Consider the following 20,583-nt stretch of genomic DNA (forward strand, 5'->3'; position numbering starts at 1 on the left):
ATATTGGATAAATGGGTGTTCATTTCTATTGGGAAACATTTTGTATGTGGCCAGTCAGACTTTTTGGTGGAGAAAATAGACGATTGGTTCCTTGTATTTTGCCATTTTTGGCATCAAAGTTGGACTTATTTGAGGTGGTAGCACGCCCCAGTTACACCTGAATTACTCTTGTTTATGTGTAGTCGTTGCAGCTCAACAGCTTTAAGGTGACTGTTGGGTCAGTAAAGTCTAACAATATATGACAAGCTGTTTTTCAAAACCTCTCACACTCCTCTGTTTGGACATGAAAAACTTTACTGGTTAAATCTATATGTTGTTTCTTGATCCCTTCACTCTGTGAGGATGTCAAAACTCTTGTTAGGAGACAGTCAACTGCAAAACTCTGTGCCTTGATGTCGGTCTGTTGGTCGCTGGTGTGTGCTTTTGTTTATGTTTACACTCCTGCAGCACTCGCTCCCTCTTGTCCTCCGTCCTCACTCTATTATTCCTGACTCACTGATGCAAGCATAAAGCTAGCTTAGCATTGCCTCTGTATTGAAATAGTCACTAGAACACAACCACTTGCTACACACTACACACTTTAGTGTTGAGCTGTTCAGCTTTGTTTCACTTTTTTTTTTTCTGCAAATTCTGGACTATTATCAACACTAAGAGAGTTCAGTCAAGTTTGCATTAAACAATCGATGTTTCGTGCTTTATATTAAAGAGCTTTATCTCTGACTGTAAAAGTATCACAGTGCTGATTTTGCAGCAGTTTGTGTTGTGGTAAGACCCGACCACAGAGGATAGAGTTTTGCATAAGGAGGGAAGAACTGAAGCTTAAACTTAACCGAAATGTAACCTAGAAACTAGCTTTCAGCTGTCAGACGGTATTGTTGCATTAATAAATTAAATGATTTGTGCTAATTTATTATTACAAACCCAGAAAGAGGAGGAAACCAGAAAAGAGTGTTCTGAAACTTCCTTTTCATCATTTTTTTTTTTCAGGGCAAGTCACTCTAGTTTGGGGAGTGACATCTTACCCTCGATTCTTGCTCGAAGCTGTTCATTTCATCAATCAGCACACACACACACACACACACACACACACACACACACACACACACACACACACACACACACACACACACACATACATTCAGCCTTCATTAGTGGGCACCACCAGCACCCTTCGAGACCTCACTAACAGCCGTCATATGGCTAGATAAGAGCAACACATACCCCCCCCCCCCCTCAGTGCTCTCTTCAAAGCCACCGCTCTTCACACGACACCGCCGAGCAGAAACACGGCTGCGTGAGCTTCCTCTGCCACACTTTGAAAGTTCCTCAGGCTCCCCCTTTTCCCCCCTTCCATCTACCTCACTTCACTTGCTGTCATTCTCTCTCTCCCCCCCCTCCCTCCCTCTCAATCCCTCTCTTTCATGCCCCCTTCTCCTGCCTCTCAATATAGACGGAAATGCAGAGTCCCTTATCTTATAAACCCATCAAACATAAGGCTGTCCAAGGTGGACCGGGGAAGGAAATTATATGTCAATCAAAATTTATATCTGTTAATGCTGGGCCGTCTCACCCTCGCACACACACTCATACACTCACCCACCCTCAATCTGAGTACAAGCAAGGGCGATTTAATGGCAGCATGTCGCCCTGCTGATGTCAGCGGGGAGTATATAGACGCCAATTTATTTGAGGTACGCTGAAGAACAAGTCAAAGACGTATGTTTTGAAATACAGCACATCCATTGGAGTCATTATCAAATCAAACATGCCAACAAAAACTATGGGCTGGTCCTGTATGTTCCCAGAATAAATGCATTGAATGTGTTAATTAAAATTCATATAATTAGACTCAGCAGACGACTGTCCCACTATTTAATTTGACCCAATATGTGGAGGCTTATTCGTACGAAAGCCCACGAGTCTGTCATTCCCACAACCACATCTCAGACAGCAGAGACACTTTTCTCGAAACCAGCTTAATTGACCTTTCCTGATGAATTCAGCTATGGCCGACTTAATTGGCACCTATTTTGGAGCTTTTTTTCTTTCTCATGCCAGAGTTGAACTGTCACACACACATGCCGACACTGTCTGACTTTTAATGATCAAATACAGACGCTGTCTGGGCGAGCTTGGCTGGCCTCAAGTAGAAATGACTTTATTCCAGTCACTAAGAGATAAAACCATCCAATTACATTTTTCTTCATCCATTAATTTAATCACTTAAGAATTGTGCTTCTTTGGATGGATTATTTATTTTTTTTCTTGGCCAAGTTTTGGGGATTTGGCAATAGTTTGAGATTACCTTGAAATCGGTGTGCAGTCCATCAGTTTGTAATGAGGAAAAGGGTCAGAGGAGTGAGAAAACATGTGCGAGTGGGATTGTCCCGAGAGAGATTCATATGTGGTGTTGTAGCTGTTCTTAACTGCCGTGGCTTCAAGAAAACATTCTTTTTGGTTCAGTTAAGATGTGATAGAAAATAGGAGAATTTCTAGCCAACTTCATGCTTGATTAGCATTCACTAGACCTCATCTTTGCCAGGAAGCGGCTGACTTTTGGTACTAGCTGTTGTCTCTGAAGGTCTCCCCAAAAAATGTTGTTTAACCTTGATATGAGGCCCAATTTCCCTCCATATTCTCACTCTTGACTTTCTTTTCAGTTGCCATTTCATTGTGAAGCGGCGAGATGATAACAAGTGTCAGGAGAAAACATTTATTTGACTTAAGCAGTACAATATAAGGACGACATTCCCTGCCATGTAGATATGGGGAATAGGCTTCGCTTTTCCCAACAAGGAGCTTCATGAACTGCTATATAGTCTATTTATTTTTCTCACTCAGCCATTTTTGTCTTTTCTCTCCCAAGGCGTTGCTTCATACATGTGCGTTGGTCCAGAGGGATACTGGGACCCCCAAGGACCTGACTTCAGCAACTGCACCTCCCCATGGGTCAACCTCATCAGCCAGAAGGTACCGAAATGCACGATAAAAAAAAACTAAAAAAAAAACTCACGGTTACATCCCAGTTGGTTTGCTTTGACGGGTGCTTTTTTTTATTTGCTTTTTCCCGATAAGAAATCCGTGCAAATTCTCTTTTGCAAAACAGCAGTTAGAAAAAAGGCTTAAAGATCTTTGCCACTGACTTTAAATGTTATCTTGATGTGTTAATTTGTTGTTCTAAACACCAGTGTGACCTCTTGGCCTGCTCTAAGTAACATTTGCCACAGCACACAATGCAAACCAAGGGTGTTTATATTTCCCATTGACTCGGAGGCTTTTAGTTTTCATGCGTTTTCTCTTTTTTTTCCTTTTTTTTTCATAGTCTCATTTGAACTGTTCAATTAATGTAATAGATGAGCTGGAGGGTTTACTCAATTTAAGTGTTATGCTTGTGTTTGTGTGTGTGTGTGTGTGTGCTTGGTGTGGGAGGTTCAATTGGGGCAGAGTGAAAACCAATCCCAAACCACCAACGACTAATGGACAGCTTTGTGTAACAGCTCATGCAGACCGCTCTCTGTCTTTTTAGATATGATACACCAGCTATTTGCATCTCAGTCTCCTCAAGCAGGAGCCCATTTGTGTGGCTAAAGTTATTATGCAAAGCCTCATTCAAAGCTTCCTAGGTCAGAATCTGCTGTGGAATCAAATCAAAAGAGGGGAAGGTAACTGCAAGTGAGGATCAGGGTTCTGGGTTATGAATTGCCGGCAATGTAGAAAATGTTCTCCGTTAAACTCAGAGGACCCTGAGGCGTGCATGTTATAATGCTTATGATCTACTCGGCGGCGTCGAGCTCGGCCCATTAAACTAACGGCGGTTTGCAGACATGGATGGAGAATGGCAGTTCAGCAACAAAATAGAAGGGAGAGAAATTATCAGGTTTAGTAAAGCTCCTGTACAGGCTGCTGTTTTGAAATTAACTAAAGGGTCTTCTGTTTATCCATAAAACGGCAACATTGGTTCTGTAATGTAGAATATTTCATGTTTACATACACAGGAACGTGGAATACGCAAGTTAAACCAGTAGTGGCGACTGGAAGGCTTTAATGAAGATCAGCGTGTCACAGAATCTGCCACTTTGTGATTTTACATCCAGAGCGTGTATATCCTTGTGTATGTGAAGCTGCTCATTACCAGATAGTTCTGTATACAAAATGAGAAAGGAAGACGTGGCGAATCAAAAAGGGAAAGAGGTGACATTACAGTAGAGCTGCTTAAGCTGTGTCGTCAGCTCCGAGCAAAACAAATTCCAAAAAACACGTTCCCCTGCACAACATTCTGTGAAGACTGATTGAGGCCAGATAATTGGCTTTGCTAATAAACTCACAGGAGATGGGATGAGTATGTGCGGTAGTAGGTGTTTTTGAGGTTCATCTTTCATCTATTGGTTAAACCTTAAATGTAGCTGACTTAAGAACTGTAATATCAGACCAAAGAAGTTCAAGTTGGCTGCACAGCTTAGTTATTCACTGTTTATAATTATGGGTAGACAACTTCTGCAAATATTGTTGTGTAAAATGTGTACACATATGTATGGATGCAACGTGTTTCAAAGCAAATATATATATTTTACATAGACGTATGGATGTTGGATACGGCACGTTTATTCAAATGTCTGGCAATTAGAGACTTAGAAGTGGGAAATGGTTGACATCAAGGGGCAGCTCTTCACTCTAATAGGTAGAGAGAGCTGGCTTGAGATTGAAACTGCAAACTACAAAAGACGTAATGTAAATGGCCCTTTCAAGGCTTGTGGTGAGACTCATTAGCCCCAAAAAAAAAAAAAACAGAAGCCTCAGAAGCTCAAACGTAAGATGTTAAGAAGTTTTCCGGATGGCAGAAAAGACAAGGTCGTCTTTGATTGCTGTTGAAAACAAAACTTTTAGCCATTACACTATTGCGGTACACGCAATTCACCATTGCTAAATCAGTGTTTCAGTGGCAGTTTTAAAAGAAGACCTTTTTTGAATCAACATTTTCATCATGTTTTAAGTTAATTGAATAATCAAACATTTGATAAAACATCATTTTTAGGTTTGGTTCGACAATGAGGCAGCTCATCTCAAGTCCCACATGAAGGGAGACAAATCACTCGCATTTCATGAGTCTACTTGGCTCACATCACAAAAAAACGAGCTGACATGTTTTGCTGTAAAAGGCTGTTTACAAAATGACGATGGACATGATGTCTCACTCCAAGACTTTCTTCGGTTAACCTGTTGGGTCTTTATGATGCATTAACTGCAGTGGTTCAGGCACCTGACGCCGCTACTTCCGTCTTTTTGCTCTCTCTTATCTTTTGCAGTTTATGATGATGTGAAATTGTCCGTCCATCGTTTAAATAATAAAAAAGTTATAATTGTTCAACTTTAGATATAGAGGAGGATGAGAAAATGAGTTGCTACATTTGCTGTCGGTTGATTTCATGAGCCAAAAAGGTTAACGCTGTCAGCAATAGGGAGATAGCTTAAAAGGCAAATTTTAGTTAAATGAATTCTATAAAATATGAATTTACTCTGTGGTTTTTTAACGTCTCCTGTTGACTCATTCTCAAATTTAAAAGCCTCTTGCTTGAATGTCTCTTCACATTGCATCATGCCTTAAGGATAAGCGAACACGTTTGAGCTCACATGTTTACACCCTGACCACTTTATGATCCCGGCAGAAGACATCTGTCTCCTTCTCAAATTCACTTTCAACAGTATGTCTTCAAATCAAACTCGCAAGAGAAAAAGGTTTCTAGAATTGCAAATAACCAGCTGATATCCCACGTACTGATGATGCAAGCTAATCATGTTCTTATCTTAAATCAGGAAACAACAACAGACTATACACTCGCATATATCTATAAGCATTGCTGTACTTCAACCAATCCAAAGCCACAAAAACTTTACAAGCTTTCAAACGTTCGAAAAACAAACAGGATCTGTCCTCTGTGTACAACATATATAGACTTTATGGTACAGCCTCCCCCGAGCTGCAGGGCTTCCCGTTAGTTTCATAAAGGTGTAAAGCTACCTGGGGAAATCCCCTCTGTAGTTGATTTCATAATTGCTTCCGGATACAATATTGGCCCCAGTGCACACCTCATTTGAGCCACAGCTCAACAACAGAAAATATGTGTGCAAAAAACAAAATCAGCTTAAGAGACAATATAAAGGCTTATCAGCATTCATTGTGAGGGGCTAGACATTTTTTTATGGTCATTTTGTTATATATATATAACCTCAATAGTTAAGGTTAATAACTTAATTTGCCTTCAAACAAAAATGAGAAGGTTCTGTTTTGATTTTGTTGGGAAATATATCAGCCAGTTCAGATTTTTTAAATGTACTTTGTTTTTGCCCTTTCTCTTTCACAGCTCAAAGCCGGAGAGACAGCCGCCGTCATTGCCAGAGAGTTGGCGGAGCAAACCAAGCGTAATCTTCAGGCAGGGGACATCACGTTCACGGTGAAAGCCATGGTTCAGTTGGTGGATCTCCTCGACGTGCAGCTGAGGAACCTCACGCCGGGCGGCAAAGACAGCGCCGCGCGGAGCCTCAACAAGGTATAGAAAAAAACTACGACCTCAAAAAAAAAAAAAAAAAAGATGAAAACTGCCCTTTATTCACTTCTGCTTTGCTTTAAAATGAAAATCCAGACAAACTGACAGTCCAGATAAACATGACCTGCAGGAGTAGTGACCTATGCTCCCGCTTGTCTGCACTGTTCAAATCAGCCGTGGAGAACACTAGAAATGAAGGAAGTTTTAAGGGAGCAATTTTACTCAGAAGTGTCCATTTTAAGCCAAAAACTTCGTTCAAGCTTCTTAACCTCTCTAAATTCCCCAAATAGGAGGCCCACTTTCTCGAGAACTTCACCTTAGTCAAAAGCTGAACAGTAGGTATTATTTTAATGATCTGCGATTTGGCCCTGTGCTGTCAGATAAAATAATATCTATGATTTTGCCGACGGGGGCCAATGAACTCAAAAACATGCCTTCAATTTCAGCGGACGCTCAAGCGCATCTCTACCTCCAGTATCATGTTTTATGCTATCAGTTTCACTTTGATTAGTTCAAAAAGATGTTATCAATATAGCAATGCTTGTCAAAAGGACTAAATTTGCACCATTTGATTTCCACTAATGGGACAGGCTAAGATTTCAGCTGGTGGGATCCGAGCTGTGGGAGTGCACAGTTTCTCATTTTAGCTGAACCTGAAGCTAATGCATTTATTTCCCAATCCACTGCAGTGAGCGACGCAGGGCACTCAGGCGGAGCGAGCTAAAATAATAATTTCTGTGTGCTGAGCAGCCAACAGAAAAGCAAACATCAGTGAAATCCAAAATGTCGCTCGTTAATTTGCTGGAGCGGCTTCACTTGTCGAGGAATACGAACACCTGTTCCCAGATAGCTTCTTTTTTTTTTTTTTTCCCCGAGACGGATTTTTATTTCATTGCCCGCAACAGACACAGATGTCCCCATTGAGATTTTAGTGCCAGTTTCCTCCAATGGAGAGGGGAGGCAGTAAAGATGGCCAAAGGGCCTCAGAAGGGAACGCTATGAGTAAATTCACATTGAGGAGCAACTAGAGTTTATAACGCCTCTTGAAAAGAAGGTTTCTCATAAAAGAACAGCATTCAAGTAAGGCGACACTGCTGCCGTAGAGATAACTGTTGTAGTCTTAAGTTTCTCTTGTAAAGAAGAGGAAATGGGGTAAAAACATCTGGACGGAGGGAATGAAAAAGCCTTTTAAAACGTGGATAATTTCTTTAAGAGGTCAGAGGCTTACCTATGATAGAATCCTCTGTCTTATATAAAAACCATTGTTCTTGTGTTTATGAGAAAAAAAAGGGCCTCACAGCTTTGTCAATAACAACTCGAATCGGCAGAATGTTGCATTTCTTCTCTCGCAGCGGTTGATGTTTGAGCTCAGTCAATTTGACGCGATCTTCAAAGGGGCTGAGAGTGTTGAAGATCATTCTTCTGACAGTGAAGCACAATGCCTTCAGCCAGCAGACACAATGAGAGGATCGAGTTAGCAGAGCGGCGACGTCAGTGTCATATTTATGATCGAGAGGGTTGTTGGCTAACTTTACAGACGGGACCCTTCCAGAAGATCAGGCTATGCTGTCAAGCAAGTGGCTCTGGCAATCGTCTGCATGGGATTTAACATACAAGGCCTGTTTCCACCAAACGTTGGGACACTGAAATGTAAAAGAGATTTGCAAAGCATTGAAACACACTGCACTACGGATGGTTAATATTACTAGAGTACTCGAGCACTTGTTGAATAAACGCTTACCTACTCTCAGCATCCCAATGCTGTTGTTGTTATTACAAGAGGATTGTAGAAGCTAGCTGTTAGCTCTGTTCTCTATCAGAATTCAATAGAAATGTTCTCTTTCCTTGCAGTGCTCACAGTATTTCTTTGAGCCTTTCATTTAGCAGGTATGCTAAAAAATGTAGGCACAGGCTCAAAGAGTGAATAGCTGTCCTTAGTTCTCACATGAATATCTCCAATGAAAAGATAAAATGATCACCTTGAACTACCATTACAGTGTCACAGTTCTAGTCTCTTTTGTATTGTCTCATTGTGAACTTAAGCTTCTGTGCGGTTTTCCCATGATAGAGTATAATTAACATTACCTTTCATACATTCTGTTAAGTGAGTGTCTTGTTTTGTCCTTCTTCTGTCAAATCTTTACTTCAAGCAGAAATGTACTTCCAAGTGGAGCCGTTGTGAGTTGTTGACCTTCCTCTAACTCTTGCATTCTCTTTGGGTTGCAGCTACAGAAAAGAGAGCGCTCTTGCCGGTTTTATGTTCAGGTATTTGGATCAAATTTTCCCCCACTCTTTCCATTCCACCCTTTTTTTTATTTTTCATTTTTGCAGCGACTTTGCTGTCATTTTCATTTCAAACAAACCATTTAGAAGTTTGACCTTTTGACCTGCAAAGAACATGAAAAGAATTGAATCACAGAGATGTAGTTTTTAAAGTAAGTCCACTTGTTAATTTCTTAGCATTTTGAAATAAATCAAAGGGTCAAATTTCACAAGTTTCACATCATAACTGTTGCATCCACATTAATATGATAGTCCCTAAATGTCTGAGTCATGTTTCATCATTTTCCCTGCATGAACACTGTATTTTGTAATATTCTTCCCTCTTTCTCTAATGTGCTGAGCATGAGGATATACATCTCTGAACTTTAAAATGCCTAACATCTGGGTGGATTTCCCAGATTTCTCAATCATTTTAAATATTCCCTCAAAGCACCCCATCAGCACTACTTTCAGCGAACATAAGTGGACAGCATCAGTCAAAAAAAAGAAGCTCTCAGGCGTGTTAAGCACTCCTACTTTTCTCAGCAAATACTGAAGGGCCAAAAGAAGTGACCTCATTATACCAGCAAGTCAACTAAGTCAGCCAAAGTCATTGCATGTTATAACTCTCCCTGATGCATAATACATATGTGTCCCAATTTAAAGGGGGGGGGGGGGGTGTCTCCATCGCTTCAGTCAGCTATTTTTCGGGCCACTGGCTGATTTTGTCAGCCCTCGGGTGACATTTGAGCTGTCATCAGAATCATTTCTGCCTTGACAAGAGAAACGTGGAAGAAGTTGACATCCCCGTCTTCCATACGGATGACTCCAGTAAAGCTGCACATTAGAGACAGATGTTGTTTTGTGTGTATGCTCTGTGGCGCTTCATGTTAGGCAACACATATTCTGTCTGAGTCCTCTGAGGCAGCGTCAGCAGGCACTTAACTATGTATAGTTATGTGATTGTGCAAATGACTTCCAAGTGGTGAGCGTGTTTGCGTCTGCTGAGAGTCGGCTCACATTTGCAGATGTTTTTTTTTTTTTTTTTTTTTTTAAATGTGAGATGCCTAAAGGAAGACCAGAGGCTGGAAGAAAACACATCATACATCCGATAGACTTCCATTGTTGACCAATGATGTCATAGAATCTCACTTGCCCACATGTATATTATTGTTTTCAACCTTATTAATTGTTCTGAGAACTACAAGTCCCGGATTTGAAGAAAAGCTGTTTACTTTAAGAAAGTAAAACATGTCTTTGGTTAGGAATCAGAACCAAAGTGTGTTCAATAAAATGTTATGTTTAACCAAGGCTACAGTCTTACTAGCAGTGCTTTGAGTTAAATAAAGGGTAAACATTTTCCTCTGATTTCAGGCCAAAGGTGGGACGTTCAGGTGCTGTTAAAATATTCTGCTGTGTTCCAGGTTGCAAGTTGTAATAAAGTTGGACAGCTCGTGAATCTCTGTCAATTCGCTCATCATTAATTGACTTGCAACCGAAATAAAAGACAATGAACGGGAGGGTAAAACTCAAGGTGAAACAAGCCTTGAGATACTGTTACACAACAGCTAATGACATCATTCAACCACTTCCTGGCTTCATTTAGTGATTTAAAGTGTCACATGTTAAAATAACAAAACCAATGAAAATAATGATTATTAAACACAAGTCACAAACTTTATTCTCTTGTGTAGTGTAACTCTACCAATTGGTCATGTTAGCGAGCTAGTTACTGAGAGCTAACTTCAGCTGTTGTCTAATGGTTTGTCCAGGTGTCCTTTTTGGATTTTTTTACTATCCATTGTCGTCTCAATCACCTTAGGATTGGTGAAATCTTAACAATTTGTCAGATTTATCACATTTCAGTGTGACAACTCACACTTGGTTTGAAATGTTCATTGCCATTGCTGGCGTGCCGCAGTGCAGCTCAAGTTGCCTGTCTGAGCTAGCTTCCAGGCGTCACTCTCTTTATACTACTTGCAACCTTGAACACAGAAGTCTGACGAGATCCTTTTGACAGCAGAATCGAAGCATCCTATCCCTAAGTGTAGCATATGGTGTATAACTTGCTAACCAATTGAGTTTAGTTTTGGTAGATGCTAACAAATGTTGTCTTTTTTTGTTTTTTTTTATGCTAGGGTCGACGATTTGTTTGAGAAACTCTTTATGGCTTATTTCTTGCAACGAGCCACAATTCTCAAGAGCTAAATGAAGTCAACTTTATTGCAGAAGAATGATGGAGAATGGTCATCTCCAGTGCATTCTTTGAACTTGTTCATGTCCGCGTGTTAGAGAGTGGCCGTGACATTTTTTGCAGTACGACACTTCCAAAAGCTTACTCTTGCAAGTTCCGCCCCAAAAAGATGCTTACCCCAGTTTTAAAACTAAAAAACACATTAGAGCTCTGCGTGACAGGAACGTCATTAATATTTAAAAGAAAGATGTCGAAGTACGAGAAGATTTGGATTATTCAACAGAAGACTTTGCAGTATCACAATTAATCATAAAAATAACAAACAGATTGTCAACGCTTACAGTTATGGATTTCATTCTATCATAAAGACCTGCACAAATATCCCTGTGTTATAGATGAAACTGAGGGATCTATGGACAGATATAGACAGTTTTAGAGTACAAATAAAGAAGAAGTGAAGTAAAAAATGTTGTTTGTGTCCTTGCCAACACTCTGCGGGGTCCATATTTCCATATTTCAGCATGCACTCTGAGGGTGTCTTGTACTCCGTACATGACTGTACACAATACTCAGCCATGCATCTCCTCTCCTGCGCCATCCCCTCGCTTATTTGAGGAGCGCAAACAACACCGAAGAGCTTTCACTTGACGAAGCAGAATAATGGAGAAACATCTGTGGCCTTAGGTAAACACAGGCATTGACTGCATGTGCCACACAGCCTTTGAGGGACTTTCATTGATTAGGGAAATTTGGGCGATGTTTTTCTCCAACAGGGCCCTGGTGGTCGACATAAGTGGGATTAGCAGAGGAATACAAAGCTAATATGAGGCGCACCTGCCTCTGCTGTCCCTGTGCACGCTGCTGAAAACAGACAGTACCCTGGGAGATTGTGTGCGTGCAGGTGTGCGAGGAGGACATACTGTACACGGCATGAGTTTGGTTTCTTAATGAAATGAGGAGGGATTTTTATCAGGTTTAAGTGGTAAACTAACACTTGAATTTGCCTGCAAGGGAGGTCTTAATCTTGTTAGCATGATCAGCGAGTTTCAACACGAGGAACTTAATTTGTGGTGGCATTTACATGAAGTATGTCCCTCCTGTGTTGATTCTACGCAGATGAAACAATAATTTACAATGATTACTTTTGAAACTTCCTGTTTTTTTTTTATGTTCTCATAATTACCCATACTGCCAAGTGTCATATCAAATTTAATCCCAGCAAAATTGGGAGTTAGCCTTGATAGTGCTACAAAACGTGTAATGATCCACTCCCTATGTTCTCCATTGCCCTTGCAGGGATGTGTCTTTGTTGTTTGCCTTTGGATTTGGAGCACATGTGATAAAAATAGAAGCCTACCTCCGATGCCTTTTGGTCAATTTAACAGCAGCTTTTTCATATGGAACAGAAATATGCTCGCCAATTATTGTGATTATGTTCTTTTGTTGTTGGAAATGCTTTGTCCTGCGGCATTTTAGTCTAAAAGTAAGTCAGAGAAGTGGCATTTGCAGTAAATCCAGACATGAATAAAGCCATTTCAACACATCAAATGATATCTCGTGCCTAAGTAGGGGCCGTGGAGTGTGAATATGCAGCACACAGGGAGGATATTGCGCTCCGACCCCTCATTAAAACGACACCTTAGACAGCGAGGATGACTAGGGGGAGTGTCGCAGCGCAGGATGACCTTAGAGCAGGCAGAACGCAGGGAGGCTCCTCGTTCGGGGATGTAATGAGATGATAAAAATTTCTCTGGTAGTCAATTTGTTGAAGGATGAAGATAACCAGATGCTTATAAACAGGGACCGCCTCAAGTGGACCTGAATTGCAGAGCTTTGCCTGAACAAAGGTGTGTAGAGAATGTGGAAGAATCTGGATCCATTTAGTGGAATTTACCGTTGTGTCGTTAGCATTAGCTTCATGTTATATGGGATGAAACACATTAGATCCGTCTCACTGATCTAGATCAACAGTAAAAACAGAAAATGATACTATAAACGAATGTTACTTGTCTCTGATATCAGAGTATTTCAAATGGGAATCTGCCTGTCTCTGCAGTCAAGGGGAATAAAGGGATGTTTTGGAATTGTACAACAGTAAGGTTAAACTAAAGACAGAAACAAACACACGCAGGTAATCCCTGCCTGACTACAGAGTTTTATAAAATATTAAAGTGGAAGTTTGCAGATATTGTCAGAGAAGACAGGTGATGATTTTTAAAAGCAGGTGAAATGAAACTCAGGGAGTGAAAAGCAGAAATGTTGCAAGAGCGTCACCTGTGCAAAGAGTCCTTTATAGGGACAGAGGAGGACAGCGAGATCAAGATATCCCACCTTTTTTGTCGTCGTCCTCCCCTTCCCCGCCACTTGTGGGGTTTTTTTTTTTTTGTGATCATCCTTAACGCCAGTGCGAGAAAAACAAGCGAGGAGGAACCAACTTGCGAGCAGGAAAAGGGAGGACTGGGGAGAATTGCACACCAGAGAGGGACGAGAGGGAGATCAGCCTCAGCCAGAATCAATTTCCCAGACCCAGAGTTCATTTCATCAATCAGCACACAGAAAGAAGCACACACACACACACACACACACACACACACACACACACACACACACACACACACCATGGGTTAGCTTGGACTCCTGCCAAAAGCATGCTAATGTCCACGTCTCCCTTCCTTCCTCCTGTATTGGTTTAAATGGCCTGTGCACTGCAGCTTTTCACACCCGGTCATCATCCTTGTTCCTGGTGGAACATTCCAGAAGTGAGTCTGGTTAATGATTAGCATTTCCCCCATGTGCCAGAGAGTAGAATGTCTTTTTTTCTTCTTTTTTTTTTAATATATATATGCCCGTTTACTTTTTAAGTGCAAGGAAATAAAAGAGCTGAAAAAATGAATGGGATTTTGCAGCAGCGGAGTGAGCCGCTACATTTGACAGATGGAGTGGCAGTGCGCTAATAGCAGTAAAATAGCAGATCGACTCGACTGCACAGACTATGATGATGGTCCTGGTGTGCTGCTGCTGCCCCCCCCCCCCCCCCCCCCCATCCCTCTCCTTCCTCGCTCTGCTCTTTCACCACAAAGTCTGGAAACGATGCTTTCCTCCGTGCACTGATCCCATACATTTTTGCAGAATGAGCCCAAGCGTTTTTCAAAATGCAATTATCCTGCTCTGTGCATGAAAAACATAGAGATACAAGATTCTCCATATGGGGACGGATTACATGGCAGGAACACAAACAGGCACGGTTCTGCATGATGCAGAGAAAAGGAATGGAAATCTGGTTTATGTAAAAACATCAGCCTCTCTAAATGAATTATAAACTTAACTAAAGTTATTATTTATCCATTAACAACCAGCCACCCATGCATTATCCACTTGCTATCCATAACCTTATCATCATTACCTTGTTATCTTAATGGAATTGTTGGATGAACAACATTACTCAAAAAAATGCACTGCCTGTTGCCAAGAATTATTATTTTTTTTGTATTCAACAGGCTGGCGTAAGAAGTTAATTATATTGATTTAGATAATTACAGAGTGTCAGGCCGGCTGTTTCCCCTTGTTTCCAGCTCTAATGCTAAGCTAAAACAACCTAGCCTAGTTTTACTCATACAGAAACGAGTGTACAGTATCAGCCCTTTTCATCTGTTTATCAGCAAGAGGAGAATTTACCACAGAGTCAAACAATTACCTAACTTCAGTGGAAACTTTAGCTATCAGCAGCCAAGTGTGCAGTAAAAAATTCACTGGGGAACTAAACTAAAGCACTGTCAACATGAGCTGTCATGTGTGTTTATAGTCTCTCGATATATTCCAGACTTCACCTGCTCCAGCACTTACATTAAAGAGCTTTTTGGATGTGTATGTGTCCACTTGGATTAAACTAAACCCATCCATTAACCTTCAGGATCTCATAAAATGGCTTTTAGATGCCTTTTCTGTCTTTGGTTTGATGTCTTTTTCCATTAAATCGTGGGTTGGATGGGATTTTACATGGGGAGGGATTTTATTAAAGACCTCAAACATCGCCCAGGACACGGGCCGTCACTTCCTACATGGGGAAAAAAGAAAGAGATGAGTGACATGTTTTTCTCCAGAATGACAGGTCACGCTTCATGTGACAGCACCAGTGATTTTTTTTTTGGGAATGATGTTGCCCAAATGCTCGCCTTTCAAATGCTTCCTAGTTGTAGACAAGACGAGAGACAAAAATGTACCTGCAGGTTTCGTTTCGTAGGAGGGGGTTGGCAGGACCAACGCAAAAATCAATTATGGCATTTTTTTGGATGGACTTTTTACATCCACCCTTGGCTGCAAAATCTGTCAGTAGACATATTCTGACACAAAATAGGAAGGGGATTTAGCAGCGTTTGATTTGCACAAACATGTAAATAAACAGATTTGACATGATTTTGGCAAGGGCGCCATCGCTGAAAATTAAAAACTAATATCTTAAAATAACCTTTTCTTTTAGAAGTATTGTGCTGTGCTAATCTAAGGGGCTGCTAGATTAAGTTTCTTATTCCCCCTGCTGACATTATTAGCTTAGCATTGCATACCATCTAAACAAACTAGAAGCTACGGGAAATGTATAGCTGGCTTTGTCTACATGATTCTACCTTTACCATTAAAGCTCGCCAGTTAACAAGTCCTGAATTGCTCGTTTAACCTGTGGCAAAATAAATTGCGCTAAACCAAGCTAACCAACTGCTAGCTGTAGCTTTCAAACGCCCCTTCTGACACAGGTTGGGTGAGAGTTGTCATGCCTTACATCCTGCCACAGGGCGAGCGACATCATTTCTACAAATATGACTGTTCCTTCCAATGTTTGAACGTTTAAATCGAATTTGTACACAGAGGAATACGTTTAAGCTGGAGGTCGTAAAACAGCAATGCTATTTTTGAAGTTTGGCATTTTGAAATTGTTTCACTTTTCAAAAATGTTAATAACAGTCTTGGAAGCACTTTACTGGACAAAGGAATTAAAGGTTATTCAACCGGATGTTGAGTTTTGTTGTTTTGTGGCTCGTTTAATTTGTCACAAAACAACAACGTTAGTTTAGGTCCCATATGCTCAAGATCAAGACTTGTCTACACTTTTGTCATCACATTATTATTGTCTGGTTTGAATGAAGTAAGTTTGTTTAGCATTATGCATTTTTGAATAACTAAATGATGCACCATGAGTGAAAGTCAGCTTTATTGCTGTTATTCTAAAGACTTAAAAGCCTTAAGGGCCAGTAAGAAAACTAATCTATATTCATATATTAATTCCAATGCATAACTCTTCACCATGCCCTCTGTTATTTTATTCAACTTGTTTATTAATAATCCATTCTGTGTATCCTCCTCATAAAGTTTATGACCCATGCCGCTGCTTTGCCTCCACCTTGTCTCCCCTGCATGCGAAAAAAAAGAAAGCTGCAAATCCATCAATCCTTTCCCTTAAGAACCATTACTTCAGTGTTTTAAGAAGTGCTGGAGAAAAATCTTTCCATGGTGAACAAAGGGAAGAGAAATGTCAGTGCCTGAAGAAAAAGAATGCCTTAATTGAGAGTGAATCAACCTCTGCCTCTGGCTGAATGTCAAAAGGTGTGATTGGAGATTGGCTGCAGATAATGAATAATTACATCAAAGTTGGGAGACTGCCTGTGTGTGTGTGTGTGTGTGTGTGTGCATGGAGTTTTGTCTGTGTTTCTGTGTACTGGCAGGTGCAGAGGTGTGTGTTCGCTCTTGCGTCAGTCTTTCACTCTGTGTGTGTGTGTGGGCGGTTTAATGTGTGCAGGGTATGTTTTGAATGAGGAAAAGCCAGCTGGTGCTATTTGAAATTCTCAGCCAGCGTCAGTGAGCTGAACACAATCAGTCCTGCCGTCTCCTCTTCCTATCACAGCATTTAAAAACAAAAGTACAACTTAACATTTTAAGCTAATTGAGGGGTCCATAACTCTCATGCTTTTTCTGATCAGGAAATCATTCAACCCATCAGAGCACACGACTCATCTTGGGATCTTTGCCTGTTTATCATGCACACATTTGGTGTCATGCTTGAAATCGTATTCACATGTAACCCATTGATTGAAAAAGGGGATCAAGGTGAAGTTCAGAGAGATATCTGTGGCATGACATTCTGTGATTGTATCACAGCTTCCAACCTTCAGGATGTCACAAGTACGTCAAAAACAGCTTTTGAAGAAGTGTGAAGCAATTTTACCTCAGATGCAAGATTTCCTTTTTGGAACTTGAGAATTTTTTTCTATTTTTAGCAAGCAAGAGAACATACTTTTATGATCATCCTGACCACCTACTGGGTTCGAAATAGCTTCTTTTTTTTTTCATGCTCAGGTTAGTCAGGCTTATTTCGCCCTTCGGAGCATTGGCTCCTGAAATAAATCCTTTCCTTGACCAATTAGCATTCCTTTTATACATCTTGCCATTGGCATTTTTAAATCTTTAATGGCTCCTAATTTTTCATCTTGTCTCTGGAAATGTTCTTGTTTCCTCCTTGCTTACAAGTTTCAGCATTGTTGTGGGCGGATTAAAGAAGGCGTACTAGCTGTAATGTGCTTTTAATATGCAGGAAGGTTGCGGCAAATACCTTGCACTTCCAACGGTATGACTTAATGTTGAGCTATTATTTTCTACTGCTTTTGTGCATTGGGATTGTCTGCATGGAAGAACATTAATCACACCAATTAAAGACTATAGCCTTAAGTCATGTAAGGATTGGCCTCTAGCCTTGTAGCTCTCATTCATTAACATGATAAGTTGAAGTAGGCGAAAAAGTAGCAGAAACAAAAACATATTCAAAGTTCTTTCAGATTCAGGTGTTGCTGCTGCTGGTTGCAATCCATGGCCAGATGCGTAACTGGTTTAAACATTTGGAATAGGGTCAAACAATTACACAGCAAAGAGCAGGAACACTTTCTTTTATGACCAATCCAAGAGGAGCATTTGATTGGTTTTCCATTTTCAAACTGTCTGTGATCTTCCTCCATTCATGTCACTGTGTTTCTACTTCACCATGTCAAACAACAGCCGTCCCATGGCCTTGGTCCATTCTTTCTTTCTTGTTGAATAAATCCATGATTTTGCCTCCCAAGGCCATGGTGGAGACGGTCAACAACCTGTTGCAGCCGCATGCGCAGGCTGCGTGGAGGGAGCTGAGCACCGGCGAGCAGCTGAGGGCGGCCACCATGCTGCTGGATACGGTGGAGCAGGGCGCTTTTGTGCTGGCCGATAACCTGCTCAAGACAGACATAGTGCAGGAAAACACCGACAACATCCGTGAGTATATGCCAATGGCGCTTCATTTGATTCTATTAAAACTGCTCAATGGAGGTTACTTTGGGGAGTTTTCTGGCCAATCCAAAACATGCCTCTTGGACTTCCTTGCCAAGGGTAACCTACCTAACTGAATATGTTTCTTATAACTTTAGTCCCCGCTCACTCATTGAAACAAGTATGTAGTGGACGATGTATACTTCTACACCGTCCACCTCCTAGTTGCATATAGCCAATGGGCAAAAAAAAAATATCCATATTCACTGCGATTGTCGGCCTCTCTCATCTTTCATTTCCTTCATCTTCATTTCCTCAGGAAGCACTTTGAGATTTTCTACACTTAATAATATTAGTCCTTTTCCAAAGCAGTCCTTCTAATCTTTTCCAGGGTGCTCACTCAAGACTCGCCTTTTCAGAGGGAACGCGCAAACATCAGGGTCGTGAGGGTTCAATTTGGACTGATAAAAAAAACATTGGTGGAGGTTCAGAAAGTGCGTGAAAGTTTGCAACAACCACAACCAGGGTTGCTTTTCGAACGAGCTACATGTAGCTTAGCATGCTCACCAAAGCCTGAAGCAGGAACGAGTATTGTTATCGGGGGAAAAATGAGAAACAATCCAGTGTTCTCTTGTTTGATCACTTCCAGTCAGGAAATGGTGCCAGGCTCTACACACTGTATATGTCAGTCTGAACACTGAAGGTTTAAACAATAAGCACACATTTTTGTCGTAGAAGAGGACTTTAAATAGCTAAATGTTTGTTTTCTTTTTGTTGAAGTGAAAGCAATAAAAAGGGTCTGCCAGAAAGCAAAGCGCACTTTTAATTTGCTTGTCTTTTGTCTGCGTGAGTTAACCAGTTTGGACTGAATTAAGTTAATTTCTCCTCAAGCTGCTGGGAAACTGATTATTTGCTCAGCTGGAGGAACACAGCATTGTCAATTATGATATTTAGGGAATTAGAAGCAACATTTAAAGAGCAGAATGTGTGGTGTATGGTCGTTGTGAGGTTTTCTTGTGACATTATTCTCTTGCGTTTCATCGTTCACCGGTCCGACCAGTTGAACAGGGGTTACAGAGTTCACCTCTTGCTATTGATCGGGGGCACTCTCGTATTGACAGCAGAGCTCCTGAGACTGCGGCGCTGGTGTGAAGGTCACTGGATTAACGCTTTCTCTTCTCACAGGAGGTTAAGTTTGGCAGTGATTCTTATTGCGGGTGGCGGGCTGCTGCTAAATTGACAATTATCTCAAATGATTGTGTTCATATTCACGTCGATTATTAGCCGGAATTAACCACTAGTCGCACAGATCAGGGCTCAGCGCTCATTATTGTGTGTATAAACACCATGTGAGCAGAGATAATGGAACCTCTGTCATCAAACTATCATTTTACAAACTGGATGCATCAGAAAAGTCACATTTTATTGCATTCAGAAAGCATGAAAACGAATTGAATAACCATTAGTGGCTGAAGTCGCAAAGGGAATTAGGGAAAAAAAAAAGAAAAAGTGGCCCCCCCTGTGCTCTTATATAAAAAGGGGGATTTTTTTCCCAAGTTCCTGTTACCATGGCAACCTAAAAATATAGGTCTACTGACTTAAAGGCAAGTGTAAGGAGAATGATTAAAAAAAGGATTTTATTGTATCTGGCACACAATTCATCAGGGTATTAAGTAGATTCTGGGCTCGTTTGAGAGGGTCTGCTCAACTGGAGTGAGATTTTATAGCACATAGGGGTAGTCTGGTTAATTATGGGCTGGTGACATGTTTACTAGGCCTTATCTCTCTGTTTCTTTTCCACCCAGTCCCTCACGCCATGCGGGGTTGTTAAATGAGGACAAGGAGGCCCCCAGTTTAAACATTGGTAATCACCGCAGCTGCTAATTATTGATCACTCCCCTTGAATTACACCTTTAAGTTAAGGCTTTTTATGTGTGCAGGTGCAGGCTATAGCTTTACATGCATTCCACCCGGTGACACTTTCTCAATGTCAGGGCGAGCCAGCTTTAAAGTGCATCTCTGAAGAGTAAAAACAAAAAAACAAAAAAAGCCTCGTTCCGAGCCCATAATGAGATCTATTTTCTTGGCTTTGAAAGATATTTCCTTGCCCATTGTGTCTGTGTTTGTGTTTACACGTTGCAGCGCGAGTGCTCGACGAGCAGCTTTGTCTGCGCCTCACTCCCCCTGCATGATAATCTCATGAGCAGATTTCCACCGATTAGCGTGTTATTTAGGCAGGCTTTGAAGGTATAGCCTCTGGGTCCAGCAACTACTATGGCATCAAAGAAAAATTCCCCAAAGCCC

The 20,583-nt window shown here is 41.0% G+C and overlaps 1 protein-coding gene across 1 annotated transcript in view; it reads left to right on the top strand.

The window, feature by feature from the left end:
- Positions 1–20,583, top strand: part of LOC110003601 (adhesion G protein-coupled receptor L3) — a 219,866-nt gene that overhangs the window by 149,178 nt on the left and 50,105 nt on the right. The window contains exons 9-12 of the mRNA XM_065950385.1: positions 2,867–2,970; positions 6,360–6,545; positions 8,769–8,807; positions 18,102–18,285. Coding sequence (XP_065806457.1) covers positions 2,867–2,970; positions 6,360–6,545; positions 8,769–8,807; positions 18,102–18,285 — 513 coding nt within the window. The remainder of the gene's footprint in view (positions 1–2,866; positions 2,971–6,359; positions 6,546–8,768; positions 8,808–18,101; positions 18,286–20,583) is intronic.

The sequence above is a fragment of the Labrus bergylta genome, chromosome 22 (genome assembly GCF_963930695.1).
Source record: "Labrus bergylta chromosome 22, fLabBer1.1, whole genome shotgun sequence".
In the NCBI taxonomy this organism is placed as follows: Eukaryota; Metazoa; Chordata; class Actinopteri; order Labriformes; family Labridae; genus Labrus; species Labrus bergylta.